This window comes from Furipterus horrens, unplaced genomic scaffold, assembly GCF_987537825.1.
Source record: "Furipterus horrens unplaced genomic scaffold, mFurHor1.1.pri manual_scaffold_2, whole genome shotgun sequence".
NCBI lineage: Eukaryota > Metazoa > Chordata > Mammalia > Chiroptera > Furipteridae > Furipterus > Furipterus horrens.
The window spans coordinates 139,493,651-139,513,630 of record NW_028327172.1 but is presented as its reverse complement, the minus strand read 5'-3'; the positions used below and the strand labels follow the sequence as shown (position 1 = coordinate 139,513,630).

At 46.8% G+C, this 19,980-nt stretch overlaps 1 protein-coding gene across 2 annotated transcripts in view; it reads left to right on the top strand.

Annotated features, from left to right (window-relative positions):
- The window catches only part of CAMK1D (calcium/calmodulin dependent protein kinase ID), a 405,862-nt gene extending 386,596 nt beyond the window's left edge, over nucleotides 1-19,266 (top strand). The window contains exons 7-11 of one of the 2 annotated variants that reach the window (XM_090266536.1): nucleotides 1,089-1,201; nucleotides 2,632-2,710; nucleotides 7,972-8,059; nucleotides 8,975-9,049; nucleotides 13,797-19,266. In XM_090266536.1, the coding sequence (XP_090122662.1) occupies nucleotides 1,089-1,201; nucleotides 2,632-2,710; nucleotides 7,972-8,059; nucleotides 8,975-9,049; nucleotides 13,797-13,889 (448 nt within the window). In that variant the 3' untranslated portion in view covers nucleotides 13,890-19,266. Of the gene's footprint in view, nucleotides 1-1,088; nucleotides 1,202-2,631; nucleotides 2,711-7,971; nucleotides 8,060-8,974; nucleotides 9,093-13,796 lie in introns of both variants that reach the window. The other variant, XM_090266535.1, reaches the window with a different exon arrangement.
- The last annotated feature ends 714 nt before the right edge of the window (nucleotides 19,267-19,980 follow it).

Sequence of the window (19,980 nt, the reverse complement as noted above, 5' to 3'; positions counted from 1 at the left end):
ACTAATGGTGCAGGTCACATCAGAGGTAACAGCAGAACTGAGTGAGAAACTATGATTTTATGAAACGAATTGTATTTGCTTTACTTAATAAAGATGTCTCCTCCTATTATGTCTGTCATCTTGTTACTGAACAAAAGGGGGCTCTTCCACATGGTGCCTTGGTATAAAACCCAACAATTAGTGTCAAGGAAAACAGGTCTTTATTTACAATGTTCCAACATGGGGTGCAGTATAAGCACTTCAGCTCAGAGCCCTGCTCTCCCACAAGACCCAGCACTTCCCCAAAAGGCTGTAAGCAAAAACATGCCCAGAAGTTCCCCATCCCTTATCTGTCAGCTCTCTCCTTCAGGATCTGGGGTACAATATCATCAGCCCCCTTATAGTAGTCCAGAAAGGCATGCACCATGTTGCACTGAATCATGGTGAAGTCCAGGTTTTAACAGAATCCTTTCTGCCTGTCCCAAGTTCCAAAAGTCCGAAAGTTCAGGCTTTGGAGTCCACTGAAGTCTGCACAATTAAAGCAGTAGCAGCAGGCCGGCTTTCTTACTTACTATCCCAAACCACATGGCCGAATTATCCCTACAAACTTCAATATAGCTGCTCCTTCCTTCTCTCAGACCACATGGCTCTCTCTCTACCCCCTTTCAAACCACATGGCTTTCCCTCTCTTTACAAACCTCATGGTGTTCCCCCTGCTAATGGCTGCCACTTATTTTTAAATTCCTGACTGATGCCTGTGACGCAATGGACGTGGTAACCAGTCCTGACCATTAGTAGAACCTTGAGCAGACCCCATAAGCTCTTTTGTCACCATTATATGGTCAAAACCCCTCTCATCTCCTTGGTGCCTTGAAAGGACCTTTAAAGTAACTGAGTCACTAGCTACCTGCCATAGATCTGCAAAGGCATCTTTCAGGAAAAATGGCTGTGCTCCACTGAGTCCCATCCCCCAGATTTGGGGGCTGCCTTTTCCCACCCTGTAATAAGATGACTGTTGGAGTGGAAATGGCCCCTCCTTCCAGGCAGGGTGTCCAACCACCACACTGGAGATGCAGCACTTCAGACCCTTACTTCCTCTTTTCTTCCAGGCTCTGTGGCTACCCTCCTTTCTATGATGAAAATGACTCCAAGCTCTTTGAACAGATCCTCAAGGCGGAGTATGAGTTCGACTCCCCCTACTGGGATGACATCTCGGATTCCGGTAAGTCTTATTTGGCCCCTGGTCCACAACCCAGGGAAGTTATATTCAGACCACCTGATCCCAACAGGCTCGGGATGGGAGTTGGGGGTTTCAGGATGGTCTTCACATGGGCTTGACTTAGAAAGTGAAGGACAGACTTGGGACAGGGGCCCAAATCAAGCCATGGACAGGCACTCACTCCACCAGCAAATCCTAGCCTTGCCCTGACCTGGGTGCTCCAGGAGTGCTTACTGTGTGCTGAGCACTGCAAGCCGTATACCTGTGCTGCCTCACTCAATCCTCAGGACAACCTCTCAGATGGTATTACTGTTACCCCCATTTGACAGATGAGGAAACTGAGGCCCAGAAAGTGAAATAGCTTGTCCCAAGTCACACAGGTACTAAATGGCAGAGCTGGGTCTCTAACCCAAGCCCCACTCCAGAGCCTGCATCTCAGCTACCTTGCCACACTAAAATGTTCCCAGGGAAGTTCAGTATTTCTTCCTCAGGGGTAAAGATCAAAACCAAGGCCCATGTAAACTGATGAAATTTCTCAAGCTGGTTTGAAGAAAACAGTAGTAATGCTCCTTCCTATCAAAGAAGGTGGTATAAGAATCAAATAAAATAATAAATGAAACAGAGCTTCATACTCACTGATGAACTATTCAAATATTGCATTTTATTATTTGGGTTATTTCCTCCTAACTGGAAACATCCTGCTCCTTTCCTCAATCTTCCAAAACCTGGAGTACAGTTCTCCAAGGCTTGCAAGAAAGAGCCACATAAGCAATATCTTACTTCTGACCTGGGAAGGGCACAGCTTTCCCCCAGAAGCCCAAGCCTGTGGGCAGTGAGCTGCCAGACCCTATGCGGCTGCAGGATTCCAGCCTGGCTCACAGTATCATCTTCTGATTCTGTGACTGGTCTCATGTGTTCTCAGTGTCTTGCTGTTGGGTTGTACCCCATCCAGAGCCTCCAGACACTCTCTGCTTCCCTCAAGGGTATATCTCACTTCGTCAACCAGTCCAAAACCTGGCCAGCTCAGCAGATGCCTGGGGGCTTTTGTTGACTCCGTGTCATCTAAAACACGCAGAGGACATCAACAAAACAGCTCCCTGTGGCAGCAGTGAGCGGAATGGAAGGCTCATGGTGACAAAGCTATTTCATCTCTGAACCAGAAGTGTCACTAGCTGCCAGAGGACAGGAACTTTGAGTTGGGAAGGCAGGGTCCCAGGCCTGGCTTGGCTGCCTCTTCACTGGCAGGTCCCCACCTGGAGTTTCGAACCTTGGCTTCCCTTTTCCCCAACTGCTGGTACCTGTGTCCAAGGTACCAAAACGCCCATGGGGGCTGGTCTCACACTTTCTGTGCTACACACAACACTCTTAGAGACCCGCTGGTATCCTTTCTCAAGCCACAGACTGATTCCTTCCCTTGTGCTCTTTCTAAACAGCGAAAGACTTCATTCGGAACCTGATGGAGAAAGATCCAAATAAAAGATACACGTGTGAGCAGGCAGCTCGGCACCCGTGGTAAGAAGAGCACCCACAGGAGAGCATGCCTCTGGCACTGTCCAGGGTGAATCTCCTGTCGGCTGTCACTAGCTGGGAAAGCCACAGTAACGACTGCATTGCCCTCTGGCCAGTGGCCTTAACCCTGTCCCCATGCCAACACTTGGACTCCTCTGTTGCCCAGGCTCACTCTTGTAAAGGCACTAATGACAAGTTAAGTGTGCAAAAGGTGACCGTAGCTTTTTCACTTTATATGACTTCTGTGGGGGAATCATTTTTATGGAAGGTAATTGCCCAACGAGGCATCAAGATGGAAGTTTTATTCCTTGAGCTTATTGCTCAGTAGTTAAATGAATTGTTTTTTTCCTTTCCAGGTGCCTTTTATGTTAGCGTTTCTTCAACTCCAGCGGGGCTAGCTGATAGTCTATGGCACCCTGTATACGTTTTCAGCGGTGCCCTTGAGGCCACCTTGTTTTTGTACCACTTACTAGATTTGAACCCACCTTCTCTATCAACTAGCTGTGACTTAGGCTCTATCCTTCTCTGAGACCCATTTTCTCATCTTTGAATACTAATTCCTAGTTCACAGGGCTGACGTAAGAAACTATAGAGATAATGCATGTTAAGGGTTTGGCACAATTCCTGGCATGTAGTAAATGCTTCATTAAGCTATTTTTACTAAGGCACCGTGAGCATCCATTTTGAAACAAAGGCCTGGAGTAGTAAAATATACAATATAATGAAAATAAATCACCCCTGCGAAACACTCTAGAAAACTGTCCCCTTGTTAATTTCACCATCTCCTATAGCATTTTCTCCAGGGTCCCATATGCTGGTTAGCCCCCCAAAGAGGACCTGCTTATGGTAGTCCCATGACCCAGCTTCAGTCTATTTTAATTTATAATAACAGATGTCATTTTTACTGAGGAGCCTGGCAGACAGACAGGGTGGGCTCAGCAGAATCGAGAAGGACTTGACAGAGATGCTGAGCCTGGCACTATTTGAACTCCTTTACTAGGTCATCAAGATAGGGAGGGGATTCCAGGCCAGGCGAGCGATCTGGGTTATGCTGGGGCTTACACTGCACATCCCTCCCTCATGCAAGTGGGAGGGACAAAGGAGGGAAGCAGGAGATGAGGCTAGAGAGGAAGCAGAACTAGGGTTCTGGCATGAGCCCTGATGTAGCCTGCTTGGGTTCAAGTCCTGGTTTCACCACGGTTACTGTGTGGTGGGCAAACTTCTTAGCGTTTTGGGCCTCCTCTGTAAAATTGAGATCATAAATAACAGCAGCATATATCCTACAGGGCTCTTCTAGGGATTAAATGAGGTACTACACACACAAAAAAAGAAGAGTATCTAGTGCCTAATTTCCAATCGATATGTGTTGCCATAATTTTAGTCTTGTACTAAGGAATTTGTATTTTTCTCTTCGGGCAGTGGGCAGTGGTGGGGGCGGGGGTGGCCCTGGCAGATCTTAAGCAGGGTGATCAGATTTGCATTTCGGAAAGCTCAACCTGGCTGCCTGATAGAGGATGACTTGTGGAGGCGGGGCATGGGAGGGTGGCAGAAAGGTACAGACAGGAGGTAGGGAGAAGGCTGGCCCAGAGCGGGGTGCAGGTGGCCTGCCCAATGGCACAGGGATGGACAGGGATGGAGAAGACCCCAGGAGGTACTCCCATGGTGAAGAAACTATAGATAGTAGACAGAGCCCTGGTGGGTAGGGTGAGGCAAAGAGAGGGAACTGAGATTATTTCAGAGTTGCATTTCCAGTTTAGGGGACTGGGAGGAGGGTTGTGCTAGGAGAGCAAGCAGGCCTGTGTGACACAGAACGAGAAAGGTGCTGGGGTCGCCCAGAAGGGGATCTGTGGCGTGCGCTCTGCTATAGGAGTCTGGAGCTCAGGGAAAGGGTCAAGAAAGAGAGGAAGACCTGAGTCATCAGCCTGGGTCCCATCAAGATGTGTTCGCAAGTGAGGTGAACAAACAGATGCCTTCAGAGGTGGTTTTCCCACACTGTTTTATAGTGTTTACTATTCATTTCCAAATTCCCAAGAAATCAAACATTGGAAAATAATTTTTTTTTTAAGAATGCATTTGACTTAGCATCCTTGAAATGCCCCACCTGCCTGTCTGTATGATGTACCTGTTTCTTTTATGTAAAATCCTTCGGGTGAAGGAGAACGCAGGTTCAGCTAAGAACTGGCAGAGAGTGGAGTCGTGGTTCCAGTGATGTGTAGCAATGTTCACGTTACCACCCTGGAGTCCGCGGTCTCGGCCCATCAGCTGTCTCCAGGGGCAGCTTCTCTTATTCTGCACTTGCTCAAGCCCACCTAAGGGCCAGGAGAGGCCTCTGGCAGTCACAGATGCCTTTTTGAGCTTCAAAATAGACCACTCCAGACAGGGGAGGGCTCCTTGTAGAGGGCAGCCGGCTCACCTTGCTGAGTATTTCCTAGCCCCTCACTTGCAGCTCTGCCCTTCTCTTGTCAGTGCAGGGGATGGAACCATCAGGCTGGTAGCCGGAGAGTAGGGTATGGCGAGCGGCATATGGGAACCCACTCCTGCTTACAGGGGAGCATCCTGACAGGGTTCATTTGTCCTGTTCAGATTGTTCAGAACCTCAGCCTCCAGTTTCAGTGACAAGTAAACCAAAGTGATGGTCCTGGACATCGGTGCCCCAGGTGACACTGTCCCATGGCAATGGCATTGTGCCAACCTTCAGGACCTGGTGTGTGCAGCCCTGTTCTCAGTATTCATGGAGACTTCTCCCATCTTCTGTCTCCAGCCAGCCAAGCTGGAATTAGGACAACAGCCCAGGAGTCTGGGAGACCCCTGACTGAGACACACACAGGCATCGCCAAGCCTGTCTTGAGCAAGTGGCTGGAAAAATGCAAAATCAGAGCTGCGGAGGTAGAGCAACTTATGTATAAAACACAAAAACACCAAAAGACAGAGAGATGAGTTTGATGCTCTGTGTGTGGAGGAGGATAAAGTGTGATTTATAATATATATAATATTTATAATAAGTGCCATCTATAGTGTTGGAGTAGATGTAAAAAACTGAAAAGCCAGGGAGAGTAGAACATCTGAACGAAATGTGACTGTCCATAGCTTTTCATGTGTGCGTGTAGTATATATGGATTTATGTGGAGGTTCTCTTGTATCAGAGGCATTGTGCATTCTGAGGACAGCCGAGATGACAACTAAGGCTCCTTCCGATTCTAGGATTCCCTGTCTCCTTCTGTTGATGAGTAATGCTGAAGCAAGTAGCACTAAGCATCATGAGCATCACACATTGTCATGGCAACCTTCCCGGCCACTGTCAGCAGCCTCCATTCCATTGTGGTGCCCACAGGGAGGAAGATCCTGTGCTGTAGGCCCAGGGTAGCTGCACCCCCAGGACGACTGCCCAGCAGGAGCCCATGGACCACCGCTGTCTACCCCGCTTGAATCTTTTATAGCACAGCATAGCCTAGCACTGTGGGAAGTGAGCACGGAACATTCCTGCAATAATTGAAATGTGCATTTTCCTCCCATCTGGGCCCATGCTCACCCACGGAGAAGGGAGTCTCCCTGCCTGCTCACTGGTCTGTTTGGTTTGGAGCGTGGCTCTGCCCTGTGGCCATGCTCAGACCCACGAGCTCCCTACTTCCTACCACTTCTGTGCAGCTGTTTCCAAGAAAGAGCTGGCCACCAACGAGTTGGAATGGCCTCCTCTTCTGAGGATGGAGCTTTTATAAAGAGTGAGGAGGAAATACTCAAACAAGCTCTCCAGGAGAAAAAGCCTAATAAAGATGTCTACAGCCCCCTGGCCGCCTCGTTACTCTGGTTTTGGATGGATTGCCCACTCAGATATCCTATTTCTAGTCACTCTGTGTATCTGGAGGAAGGGATGATTGACAGTTGTCGGAAGTGGAAACCTGATTCGTAACAGTTAGGCTCTGAGTGTCCTCTTGGCTAAGTATCTTCAGCTCTGCTGGGAGCAAGACAGGAGTCTATATGGGGGAGCTGCTTTTAGTGGGGACATTGGACTGTATTCAAAACTTGGGACCAGCCTGATGCACACTTAATGTCCAGCCCCTCAACCATGCTTTTGGTTCTAAAGAGAAAGGCTGGGTAGATAGGAACATATTTTTTATCCAGGGATTATTTCTTGTCTGAATAAACCCAAAGCATCTTCCTTTCATTTCCCGAGACATGTGGACTTCATAGTCTCGCATCCAGGCTACTTTGTGTCCATATCCCTCCTGGTGTGGGAGTGACAGGTTGCCTCACATACCTTCCAGCCAGAAAGGATGCTCAGTGTCCCTTGCACCTGTCTACTCTCTAACTTTTCCAACGTGCACGAAATTATTTCTTAGGCATCAGATATCAGCTAGAATTTCATAGTTTGCTGAAAAGGAAAGGGATGATGAAAGGATCCAAGCCCAGAAGATTGAGCGTAAAATACAGCTCCCTGAATCTGGGGGCAAGGCCAGGGGTTGAATGCAGAGGGAGGATGGTGTGAGGTCCAGAAGAAGGGGCTGTGAGTGACCTCCAGGTGATTACAAAGGCCAGAGAGGTGGGAAGCTGAGAGAGAAGAGGGAAAAAGGGAGGTGTAAGATGGGGCGAGGGGTCCGGGGGAGGAAGTTACAGGAGAAGGGGGAACTCTAAGGACAAGAGGTAAGGAGCAAACCTTCCTTCTTCTTTGCTAATAGAAAGCTAAAGGACAAGCAAGAACGAATGCCTAGTAATGTCAAGGACCCAGCTGAATGTAAAGTGGATATGATCCTGCATTTATGACAGCTTATCTGGGACGTTCAGGAGTAGATGTGCCAAGCAGGGCTGAGCTAGGCCTGGGAAACCTCTCACTGAGCCCAGGGAAGGTGCGGGGCAGCGGGGACTGTGCGGGGCGGCGGGGACAGTGCAGGGCAGTGGGGTCTGTGGGGGGCAGCAGGGAATGTGTGGGGCAGCGGGGACTGTGGGGGGCAGTGGGGTCGGTCTGTGCGGGGCGGCGGGGACTGTGCGGGGCGGCGGGGTCTGTGGGGGGCAGTAGGGACTGCGGGGGACAGTGGGGTCGGTCTGTGGGGGGCAGTGGGGACTGTGGGGCAGCGGAGACTGTGCAGGGCGGTGGGGATTGTGTGCAATCAGACAGGAGTCATGCCTGGGGGTGGGGGGGCAGGGCAGTGGCAAGCCAGCCTCTCTGTGAACCTCAGGAAGGGGTCAAGATGAGGCTGCCCTGGGAAAGCAGAGCCAATGTCAGAGCCCCAAGAAACCCTTCTGAAGAAGCATCTTTGCTTGTGTTTCAGGATCGCAGGTGACACAGCCCTCAACAAAAACATCCACGAGTCTGTTAGCGCCCAGATCCGGAAGAACTTCGCCAAGAGCAAGTGGAGAGTAAGTCTTGTGTTGATCAAATTCCCAGAGAGTGTAACCATTCCTGCGAAAGCTTGCCGTGCAGTTTGAGCACTTTTTCTTCAATGGGTTACTGTCACCTGTGTTTGATGAAAATCCCTAGAACCTTATCCAGATAATTTTGCTAATTTTAACCAATAATGATGAAGACTTGAAGGGAGTATCATGGTGTATCATGATGAAGCCTGTGATTTAATACTTCCCCACCGTGAGTCAAAAATAGCAATGGTGCCAGTGCTGACTCATTTGCTGTGCGTTAACATAATCCCTGTTTTCTCTTGTGCCTTGTAATAAAGCGACATGAAGGGGAAACGAACATGAAATCTGATATGCAGCCATCGACACTTTCTGGTACAAATGTGATGGATGTAAACCATTGAGGTTTTGTGATTGACTGGCTGCCTAAACCCTATTTTCTAATCAGCATAGGAATTAAGTGTCAACAGTGAGAGGCCATACAGAAACTATTAAATTAATTCCATGACCTCCTTTATTCAGAGGAAATGCTATTATTTAGGGCAAAATCACCAGTGATAGGAAAATTAAAATTATTTTAAAATGTCATTCTTTTAAGGTACTATATTATTATAATATGCCTTTTATTCTTAAAGTCACTTCTCTTAGGTTATAGAAAATCAGTTTACATTTATTCTGTATGTGTATTATATATGAAGAAAAATATTTTTTTATCTCCAAAATATATTTTGATTGGGGAGGGGCAAATACATTCATGTATTTTTGGAAGAAGGGGCAATATAAATTTTCTTTCTAGAGAATCATTAAAACACTTTCAGAAGTTTGAAATACTTAGGGTAACAGGAAAAATAATATGAGATAGTCTGCATCTTTTTCACTAACGAATTATTTTGTCTGCTTTTTTCCTTTCTTAAATTTCAGCAAGCATTTAATGCCACAGCCGTCGTCAGGCACATGAGAAGACTCCACCTTGGCAGCAGCCTGGACAGTTCAAATGCAAGTGTTGCGAGCGGCCTCACTTTAGGCAGCCAGAAAGATTGTGCGTATGCAGCAAACACAGAATCTTTCCACTGATGTTTAAGACAAATCTGGGATAGAGAGGAGGGCACTGGCATTCGCCGGGTACTTGCTGTATGTCAGGCACTGTCAATAATTTACCCCATTTAATACTCCCTACAACCCTAGTTACCCCAATAAATTTGATTAAAAAGAAAATATTTTGAAATCAAATTTATTGGGGTAACATGGTTAATAACATTATATAAGTTTCAGGTGTACACCTGTATAATACAGTGTCTTTATACTCTATTGTGTGCTCACCACCCGAAGCTTGGTCTCCTCCTCTTACCTTGTTTGTGATCCTCTCTCCCCTCTTCTCCTTCCCTCATCTCCCTTCCCTTCCAGTGACCACCGTGCTGTTATCTGTATTGATGAGTTTTTTTGTGTGTTTGTTGCTTTCTGTTTTATATCGCACATATGAGCGAAATCATAAGGTCCTAGTTCTTTTCTATCTATTTCACTTCGCATGACACTTTCAAGATCCATCCATGTTGTCACAAACGGCAATATTTTATCCTTTTTGTGGCTGAGTACTATTCCATTGTATATATGTACCACATCTTTATCCGATCATCCATCAAAGGATACTCAGGTTGTTTCCACTACTTATCTACTGTGAATAATGCTGCAACGAACATGGGAGTACATATAAAAATAAATGTTTTCAGTTTTTTCAGGTAGATACCCAGAAGAGGTATTGCCAGGTCATATGCACTCTATTTCTATTTTTGAGGCACTTCCATATTGTTTTTTATAGTGGCTACACCAATTTACATGCCAAAAATTAATTATTATATATTCACACAAACCTAGGCACTGTTATTCCCATTATGGATGAAGAATCTGTGCTCAGGTTCATGTCTGTCTGGCCAAAAGCCCAGACACGGTCTGATCTATCTCCCTGCCCTCTGATTTGCTTGTCATTGTAAGTCATTACTAAGGGTTAAGGAAGGGATGGCAGAGACTCATGACAGCCTGATCTCATGGACTTTTTTGTATTGATTATGCTATTGATTATGCTATTACAATTGTACCAATCTACTTTCCTTCATCTCCCTCCACTCAGTACACCTTTCCCTCCAGCAATCCCTCCCCACTTAGTTCATGTCCAAGGGTCATACATGTAAGTTCCTTGGCTTCACCCTTTCCTATACTATGCTTACCCTGTCTATTTTGCTCCTACCAATTATGCTTCTTGAACCCTGCACCATTTTCCCCTCTCTCCCCCTCCCTGCTCCCAGCTGATAACCCTCCAAATGATCCCCATACCTATGATTTTGTTCCTATTCTGGTTGTTTGTTTTTGTGCTAACTTTTTAGATTTAGTTGTTGATAGTTGTGAGTTTGTTGTCATTTTAATGTTCATAGTTTTGATATTCTTTTTCTTAAATAAGTCCCTTTGACATTTCATGAAATAATGGCTTGGTGATGATGAACTCCTTTAGCTTTACATTGTCTGGAAAGCACTTTATCTGCCCTTCCATTCTAAGTGATAGCTTTGCTGGATAGAGTAATCTTGATTGTAGGTCTTTGCTTTCCATCACTGAATACTTCTTGCCATTCCCTTCTTGCCTGGAAAGTTTCTTTTATGAATCAGCTGATAGTCTTATGGGAACTCCTTTGTAGGTAACGCTCTTCTTTTCTCTTGTTACTTTTAAGATTCTCCCTTTATCTTTAGCCTTTAGCATTTTACTTATGATGTGTCTTGGTGTGGTCCTCTTTGGGTCCAATTTGTTTGGAACTCTGTGCTTCCTGGACTTGCATATCTATTTCCTTTGCCAAATTAGGGACATTATTTTACTATTTTTTCAAATAAGGTTTTATTTTCTTGCTCTTCCTTTTCTCCTTCTGGTACCACTATGATTTGGATATTGGTACATTTAAAGTTGTCCTAGAGGTTCCTAATCCTCTCATTTTTTTCAATTCTTTTTCCGTTCTGTTCTGGGCGAATGTTTATTTCTTCCTTTTGTTTCAAATTTTTGATTTGAATCCCAACTTCCTTCCCATCACTGTTGGTTCCCTGTTTATTTTCTTTATTTCACTTTGTATAACCTTCACTGCTTCCTTTATTTTGTGGCCATACTCAATCATTTCTCTGAGCATCCTGGTCACCAGTATTTTGAACTCTGCATCTGAAAGGTTGGCTATCTCTCTTTTGCTTAGTTCTTTTTCTGGGGTTTTGTTCTGTTCTTTCATTTGGGCCATATTTGCCTCCTCAATTTGGCAGCCTCCCTGTGTTTGTTTCTATGTATTAGGTAGAGCTGCTTTGACTCCATGTCTTGGTAGTGTAATCTAATATAGTAGGTGTCTTATAGGGTCCAGTGGCATAGCCTCCCCTATCACCCAAGCTGGGTACTTGAGGTGTGCCCTTTATGTGGGCTGAGTACACCCTCCTCTTATGATTGAGCCTGGTTGCTGTTGACAGATCAATGGAAGGATTTTATCCAGGCCAGACAGATGCAAGGACTGGCTGCAACCACTGACCACCAACCTCTACCCTCCATGTAGGATCAGCTGTGCAGGGCCAGGGTGGTGGTGTTCCGACATGGTCTGTAGCTGTCCACTCATTGCGCTGACCCTGCAGTTTCCCGGGTGCTGCAGGTCAAAGTCAGTCCCCATCTGTGTTTTGCCTGGGGCATCCTGCCTGAGCTATAAACCAATCTGAAATGGCTGCTACTTATGCTGGGCTTGGAGATTCCAAGGAGAAGCCAAGATGTGAATCTAGGCTGGCTGTTGTTAGTGTCAGGCCTAGGACTCACTAAGAACAGCTGTTGCTTGTTTGAGAGGATTTAGAAGATTGTGAAGTATGAGTCAAGACCAACTATTCATATAGAGAAGCAGCTTGGGTGGGCCCATAAGTTGGGTGGGGCAGAGCATCTGAGGATCTCCAAGGTGGGTCAGACAGTGTTAGCCAGGTTGATGGAGTCTCAGATACGACACCAGCTTGCCGGCTCTGTCAGGGGAGGGTTTAGAAAAGAGACAATGGCCTCTGCTGACCTTTATGGCAGACACTTCAGTTTCTCCCCGTATGCCACTGGTGCTTTTCAAGCTGCTCCCCCAGTGCTGGAGCTCATAGGAAGTGAGTCTGAGTAAGTGAGTCTGTGTGTGCGTTCTTTAAGAGGAACTGCTTTGGGCTCCAGCAGTTTCTTCCACCAACTCAAGCCCCACTGGTTTTTGCAGCCAAAACTTGTGGGGATTTATCTTCCTGGCACCGGAACCCTGGGCTGGGGGCCTGGTGTCGGGCTGGGACTTCTCGCTCCTGAGATATCCCTCCCAAATTTTTATCCATCACATATGGGTGAGAGCTCAGCCCATTCCACATCTGTGCCCCTCCTGCCCATATCAGTGGATGTGGGTTTTTTTTATTTCATACTTGTCAGACTTCCATTTAACTAATGGCTAATGGCTGTTGTATATTTTAGTTAAAAGAGGTGAGCCATGTCTGCCTATGCCTCCATCTTGACAGGGTCTTCCATAGACTTTTAAAACATATTTTTTTGATGAGGATGATGATAATTAGAGCTGATTTGTAAAAAATGCTTTGGCTTTACAATCAAGGTAATAGTAATAATATTTCATTGTCCTTCTCCTTTGCATGGAATGTTATGTCACTGAGGGTGCACTTACACTCTCCTTATTTCTCTGTCTCACTACCCCGCTATATATTCTTCTGAATCTCCTGTCTGCCCATTCCGATGGCTTCTCTCCGCTTTAGAGCAGTTGCCTTGCTCTTCCCCGGCAGCGCTCGTCTCCCTGACCATTGAGCACCCACCAGCTTAGTTTCATTCTGAGCATCACATTTTTTCCCATTTCCCTTAGAAAAAGCTTTTCTTCATCACTAAATAATCCTTCCATCTCATTCAGGAACGTCCATCCCTTCCATTTTTCTAAGAAATCTCTCCGTGAGTGCCCCTGACCCAGTTGCACACTACTGCACACTTGCAGCTCAGCACAGACCCTTCCACCCTCTGGTGAAAGGGAGCCCACAGCCCATCCTTTCTTTGAAGATTCACACAATGGCTGTGGCAGTGAAGCCATCGTCATCATAGATTTCATGGATCTTCCAAGCCTGCAAAGTTCATGGGGGGATCACACTACTGGAACTTAGCTGCACTGGATTGATCCACACCCAGACCTTCCGGTGCCAGCACATCTGCTGGGAAGCAGTCTAGGAGGAATTTTTTCAGGCCAGGGGCTGCTGCGTTCCCATAGGAATTGGTAAACAGCCCCATTTCAATGTACTCTGGTCACAAATGCTTCTTAGTCAAGAGTACAGACCACACACCAAGCAGGGGTCATAAAGGGGCATATCACATTCTTTATCCATTCTTAAAATAACTACTTCACAAAGCTGTTGTAAAAAATAAACAGTTCTCATAATGGCAGTGTGTATTCAACACCTAGCCAATGCCTAGTACATAGTAAGTGCTCAGTAAATGGAACCTATCATATCACGGTGGCTAAACCATGTCATATTCAAATGCCAAGCAGTTATAATGAAAAAAGGAGGGAAGAGTTGAGTCTTAAGAAGAAAGCATTCTGGACATAGTGTAAATGCTTTCCAATAGGCAGGTAAAAATTTAGAGTCCAACATGTAGATGTTTGGCCCTTGCACAAGTGCTTGTAGTAGGAAGGGGTAGTATTTCCTTCTGAAGTTTTGAATCCTTGTGTCGTTGTCCCTGCAGGTCTGGCACCCTCCACGCTCTGTAGTTTCATTTCCTCTTCATCAGGGGTCTCAGGAGTGGGAGCGGAGCGGAGACCGAGGCCCACCACTGTGACGACAGTGCACTCTGGAAGCAAGTGACTGGCTCTGGAGGTGGGGCCCAGGGGCGGGGCCTCAGGCAGAGCCAGGGAAGGGGGCCCCCAGGGGCCACCAGCACCACCAGCCACTCCAGAGTGATCCCACCTTGCATGGTGCACCATGCTGCACAGGACTGGACGACAGAAGTTTTTTATGGCCATATTTTATACTGCAATTCTGAAGTATTCATTTCTCATAAACTGTACTGACTCCAGGGAGCTGATTTAATAGGATCTGGTGCTGTATATATGAATCTTGCAAAGCTCTAATGGAACGAACTTTCTTTGTCCTCTCCCCAGCTTCTGTCCTTTCTGCTCTTCTCAGTATAGGTAGCTGTCTATGTTGTATTTTTTCATTAATGACAAAAAAAAGGTTTCAACTGGATTATTTAAGTATTGGTAAATATTGTGCATTAGGGTTTATTTTTTTCCTTTTAAGATATATGTCCTTGCAATCTGTACTCCTTGGTTATAGGACCTACATCTTTTGCTTGTTGGTAATAGAGTTTTATGTTAACTGTTAAGAGATTTTGTTTCCTTCAAGTTGAATTTCAAGGTATTGAATATTTTTGAATATCTAATAAGAGGATTAAGAGTCTGTTTCCAAGGTGAAGAGTGCACTTTACTTCTATTCCTTCCCTCTGTCCCCGTCCTTGGAGGGGCATCACTCTAAGAAGCCACCTCAGTGGTTCTGTAGGCCTGTGTTCTCGCTGGGCGCTTTGGGAGGGAACCTGTGGAAACCCTTCCTGGCAGCTCCTCCCACAAACCCCCACCAACCAGAGAAATCGAGGGGCCTCTTGCCATCAGTGTTCAGAAACTAAGAAGCCTGTGCCCTCAAGACTAAAGGCTGAACTTTAGAAGCCAGACTTGGTGTGAAGAAGATGCCCACCCAGCAGATGTGGAAGGACCTTCCTCACAAAAGGAGCGAGATGCCATTTTGTTTAAAGTGAACTTTCCACGCTGCTTATTCCTCATGAGGGGTAGTCCACGAAAGCTCTGCTCTCAGCTATGCAGTTTTCAAATTAATCTCTTTCTCTCTGTTTTTTAAAAATGCATTTCTAATCTTACACTTAAAATGACCTCCAACTCACATAAGTTGTTTCTGCATATTTTTACTCTGTTCTTGTATGAATACTATCTGGAAGAGGAGAGGGAAGTGGCCTTGGAAAAGAATCTGTTTATCTAGTGTGGTAAGGAGAGGTGACCTGCCAAGCAAGCAGGACACTGGCTGCAGTGATGGCCAGAGACTCTCAGCCAGACTCCGCTGGCACTTGAAGCTGTCCCTCTGACCAGGGCTAGCTGAAAACCAAAGACCTGTGATAGGGGAGTCACCAAGGTCCCAGGTTGCCAGGGACTGAAGGATTTCCCAGCATGTAGGACTTTCAGTGCTAAAACTAACAATGGCCCGGGCAAACCAGGCCATGTCGTTCACCCACGTGGTGGATAGGTGTGCAAGATAGAGTGAGCGCAGTGTGAAATCCAAGGGCAAACCACTTTTCAAGGAGATTTCAAAGATGCTGTCTCGTAGAAGCAAGCAGGTGGCTCCAGATGCCAACTTGGCAAAAGCCGTCCCTGGATGGTCGTGCAGTGCCACGAGCCTGCATTGCACGGTCAGCTTGTGTCTGTTGTGTGTCCCTGTAGGTCTGCCGTTGTCCTCATGGCCTGCTCTTGCAGTTGGCCAAACTTGGCAAGTCCTGTTGGTCAAGCCGTCTTCGTCACTTGCACACCTTTGCCTATGTCCAGGCCAAATGTTTAGGGACAGCCTCCCCAAGACACAAACACACATGCACGCGCGCAGACACAGTGTTATTAGGTTCAGAGCTCCATTCTGCCTCCTTTAGGATGGCAGTGCAGGTATGCACAGGAGCAGCTGGGAAAACAGGCAGCTGTTCTCTCCTGTTCGCACAGGTGTCACAGGCACTCAGCCCCTGGGCAGGAATCCCACCTGGCATCTGCCATACATGCAGTTACTGTTCACAATCTTTAAAAAGCCTGGAAAACTAAAAGGACAACAGACCCAGTTAAGAAACAAGCGTCAGCTGAGTTGGATGTGCACCAAACCCACCCCCAGCCTTCATGCAATAGCATGAATCTTCTAAAGAGAATCTGAGGAAGCGAAGGCATCTCTCCAGGAAGTTTAGTAGGATGTTGCTTATTAACAAGTGTAATGGAACAGTTAAGTTTCTACAGTATAAGAGAACAAGTAATTAGTTGTCAGGGGGTGAAAATTTGCCTGAATTTGGTACCTATAATGTGGGCTGTATAGTCATTAGTTTTTTGTACTGTGTGTGATAAGCAGACCATTGCATTGGGAAAGCAACATTGGAAGCTAGATTCTGTTATTGGTGATTATGTTATTTTCTGCAGCTGATACATGGCGTGCATGTTATATTCAATTAGTTTGAAATTATGTCTTTCCTGGAAAGTGCAGAACAGCTGAAAGATGGGCCCTGCTGCAGGTGCTTCCTTGCTCAACTCTTTACCATGCTTGGCCTGTAACACATCAGTACTCAGTCACGCAGTGCCCAGGGATGGCGATGGTTCCATCCCGAAGATTGAACTTGACATCAGGCAAGTCCGTACCATGTCGATGCCTCCAGACTTAGATTGTTTCCTGTTGTTTTATGAAGAGGAAAAAATAATTACCATATGGAAGAACTTCTGATATTTTAAGAGAGCATGAGTGGTATAAGGCTAAAGGTTCTCTTTCAACTGTGTTTGGTATGATTTATGCTTCATTACAACATGGGAAGAGAACCCAGGACGTGCCTTTTGTTAAGACCTGCCGAGTGGGTGGCAGAGTCCTGGGACCTTTGCTGATGTCTAATTCCATCACCAGTAGCTGAGCATCTCACACGTGCTCCTGGCTCATACTTGCCCTCGAGCCAGCGTGTGGCCGAGGCTAAGGGCGGACCACTGGCCCCATCACAGGCTTCCTTCCCACCCAAGCCCCCAATTTGGTCTCTTCACCTTCTTAGAGCAAGTGGAATTTTTCTCACTTGAATATTACATTTGAAATAGTATCCTCGAATGGTCATCTCCTCAGCTGCCTGTCTGTGCCCCCCTTACTTCTCTGACCTTCATCTCACCACTGAGGCTATAAGCGAAGCTAGTATTTGTCTGAAACCATGAGCACGTTTCCACACACAGGTCCCAGACAGACCAGCTTATCATTTAACCAGGTCCCGGGAGCCTGGACTGCCCACTGCTGTCCCTCAGCGAGCACGCTGGGGTGTGGAGTGTTGGGTTGGGGTGCCCATGACCATGGATGCCCTTGAGAGAAGAAGATGCCCAGAGGGGTTGCCAGCCATGCCAGGGCTGCTCCTGGCAGTTTTACCACCTCCTACTGCCCCTGGCTCCTCAGGAGAATAGAGAGGACATGTCCCCTTCATGTTCCCTTTTCAAAGAAAACTATGCAGAAAGCATGCCCCCAAAAGCATGCATGGCTTTGTGTTTTTGACCGTGGCAGTGATTCCAGTCACTTCTGAAATCTCACCACAAGAACAGCGAGGCTGCCCCCACAGGAGCTTGACCTTCCAGAGGGTCCCACTTAGCATAGTGTCCTTGGAATTAGTCAGCGTGGAGCAAAAGAAGACACCTTTGGCTAAACAGGCCAGGTGCTGGCACTGAGGAAGCATCAGCCATCTGATGAAAGGCATTAGGCACATGACCCTGAGACTCAGTTTACCTCCCAGCACTGGTCTCATCTTGTTCACTTGTCTACCTTGGTGTCCAGCATGTCCTGGATGGATTGTGGGTGGGAGAGGGGGACTCCTCCTTAGAACAAAGGCCAAGGACACCAGAGACAAAGGAAGGGAGCCCAAGGGACCCCTCCTGAAAGGGGACTGACCTTCTCCCTCAAGGAGTAATAGCTTTATCTGATTAACCCACTGGGGTTTGACAGTTCGAGAGCAGTTTCAAGGAGAAAGAAAAGACTATCCCAGTGGAGATAACTCAGTGTTGTTAAGGTTGTGGCCCACCCAGAGCCTTGGCCACTATTGCTTTCACACTGGAAAAGCCACACTGAACCATCATTGCTCCAGGGCTGAAGACAGGAGAACTGGGTTGTTGCCTCTGTGCTCCTGCAAGCAGCACAACCTGCTCTGTGCAATCTTCACAGCGCACTGCAGGGTTTCCTTTGGACTGAGAAAGGGAAGCAAGGGCTGTCAAAAGGCAGCTCCTCCTGCTTCCAAGAACAGAAATGAGCGGCACTCTTTCCCAGGGTCGCACAGTCACTGCTGGCCAATGAAATGAAGGTCCTCTGAGTCAACCAGTGCACGAAGCCTTTGCATGTTCTCCTGAAACGATGCCACTTCCCTGTTCTGTCTACTCACACTCGGCAGTTTGCCTTTTCCTTAACACATTCCAGACCAAAACACTGTTTAGTTTGTCTCCAAAATAAATGTGTATAACTGTACGATTCCACCATTCTTCTGGGGGCCCCCTGGTTCTTGTTCGGGACTTCAAATGTACCTGACATTTGCAAAAAAAAAAAAAGAGTTCCTCCAGTCCTTTGGTTTTCAGAATTGAAAATGATAAGATAGAAAAGGTAAATTGGGCAGACAGATTTCTAAAAGGAGGGAGATATTTCCTGAAGACTCAAGAAGACTAGTCTGTACGTGAGCTAGCCACTGTGGACAGCAGACAAGGAGAAAGAGGAAGATAAAGGCCCACGCCCCCGTCAGCCCAAACCTTCGTTGTGGTCCCTGTGCCTCACGATCTGCCACCCAGGCATGGGCACAGCTGCCTAGCGCCACTGTGAGGACGGCCCTGCATGCTGGCCAAGGCCTGGTGTGCAGCCAGAGGGCAGAGTGGCCCTCCAGCCTTCCTGCACCTGCAGGGAGCAGCTCCACGCGGCATCTACAAACCCAAAGGCTGCGCCTTTGGCAGCCAAACCCACAGCATGTGGCTGCCAGGTCTGGTTTTGTGGACAAAGCAAAGTGTGGAATGGCTTCTCTGTATCTTTCTACACCAAAGGGACAAACTGTTGCATTCGCCCTTTGTACTAAAGCTGCTTCTGCATTCGCCATATTCATTTTTAACCTTGTGGTCTCCAGGGAACTTCTACAATGATTATATCTTCTGGTTATTTACCAAATTATTTTACTTAGAGGTGATTTTATTTTCTTATTGACAGGAAAAAAGAAAACAAGAGGAGTGTTTGAGTGTTCAGTCATAACGATGAAATGTCAACAGACACTCAAAAGCCCCAAACACTAAAGAAGTTACTTCTCAAAGGAAAACCTTAATCTGGACAGACTGAGATTCCTAGGCCCTTGTGGTAGGCCTGCACCTTGGGGAGCAGGGGTGCTGGGACAGCACTGGTAGCCAGGCTTGGAAGGGAGCGGGGGGTGGGGGGGGGGAGACAGAGCATTGTTTGTGCTCTTCTTTCCAAAGTAGCCAGGCTTGGAAGGGAGCGAGAGGGGGGTGGGGAGGAGACAGAGCATTGTTCGTGCTCTTCTTTCCAGGGCACTTGGCCTTGCAAGTGGCATGAGATGCTGTCCAAATGGCAACAGAAATTCTTGGTTTTCAAAGAGAGCATTTATCTTAGTCCCATGTTCATGTTGGAAGACATAAAAGGTACATTCTGTCCGGAATCAAATTTGGGACAATTTCTCAATTGGCTTTGGTCACTACACACAATGTCATCACCCTTCTTGCAGCTGTCCCAGCACTAAGCATGTTTCCCAAAAGCTTCCAATGTCAAACCCAGGAATGTCCCCATGTCTGTTATTGCCAGGCTTGCAATTGGTTCCACTTTTCCATGAAAACATGCTTGTCCAAAAGAAGGGAAACTGTGCATTTAGTCCATGCATGTAATACTCTGCAAGAAGTTTAGCCCTCATAGGTTTGCGGCTCTGCAAAAAAATGTGAATGGGCTATGTGGCAAATGATTCTCTGCCTTGACAATCATGTACACATATCAGGATTTCTATCATAATGACAATGAGACTGATGACTTCTTGTTTTCCTCCAATAAAGACAATTAATCACCTTTAGATGTATGTGGTTTGTTTCCTCCCTAAGGAGCAGGAGGCGGATGTTCCAGCACTCTCTCTTCCCTCTTCT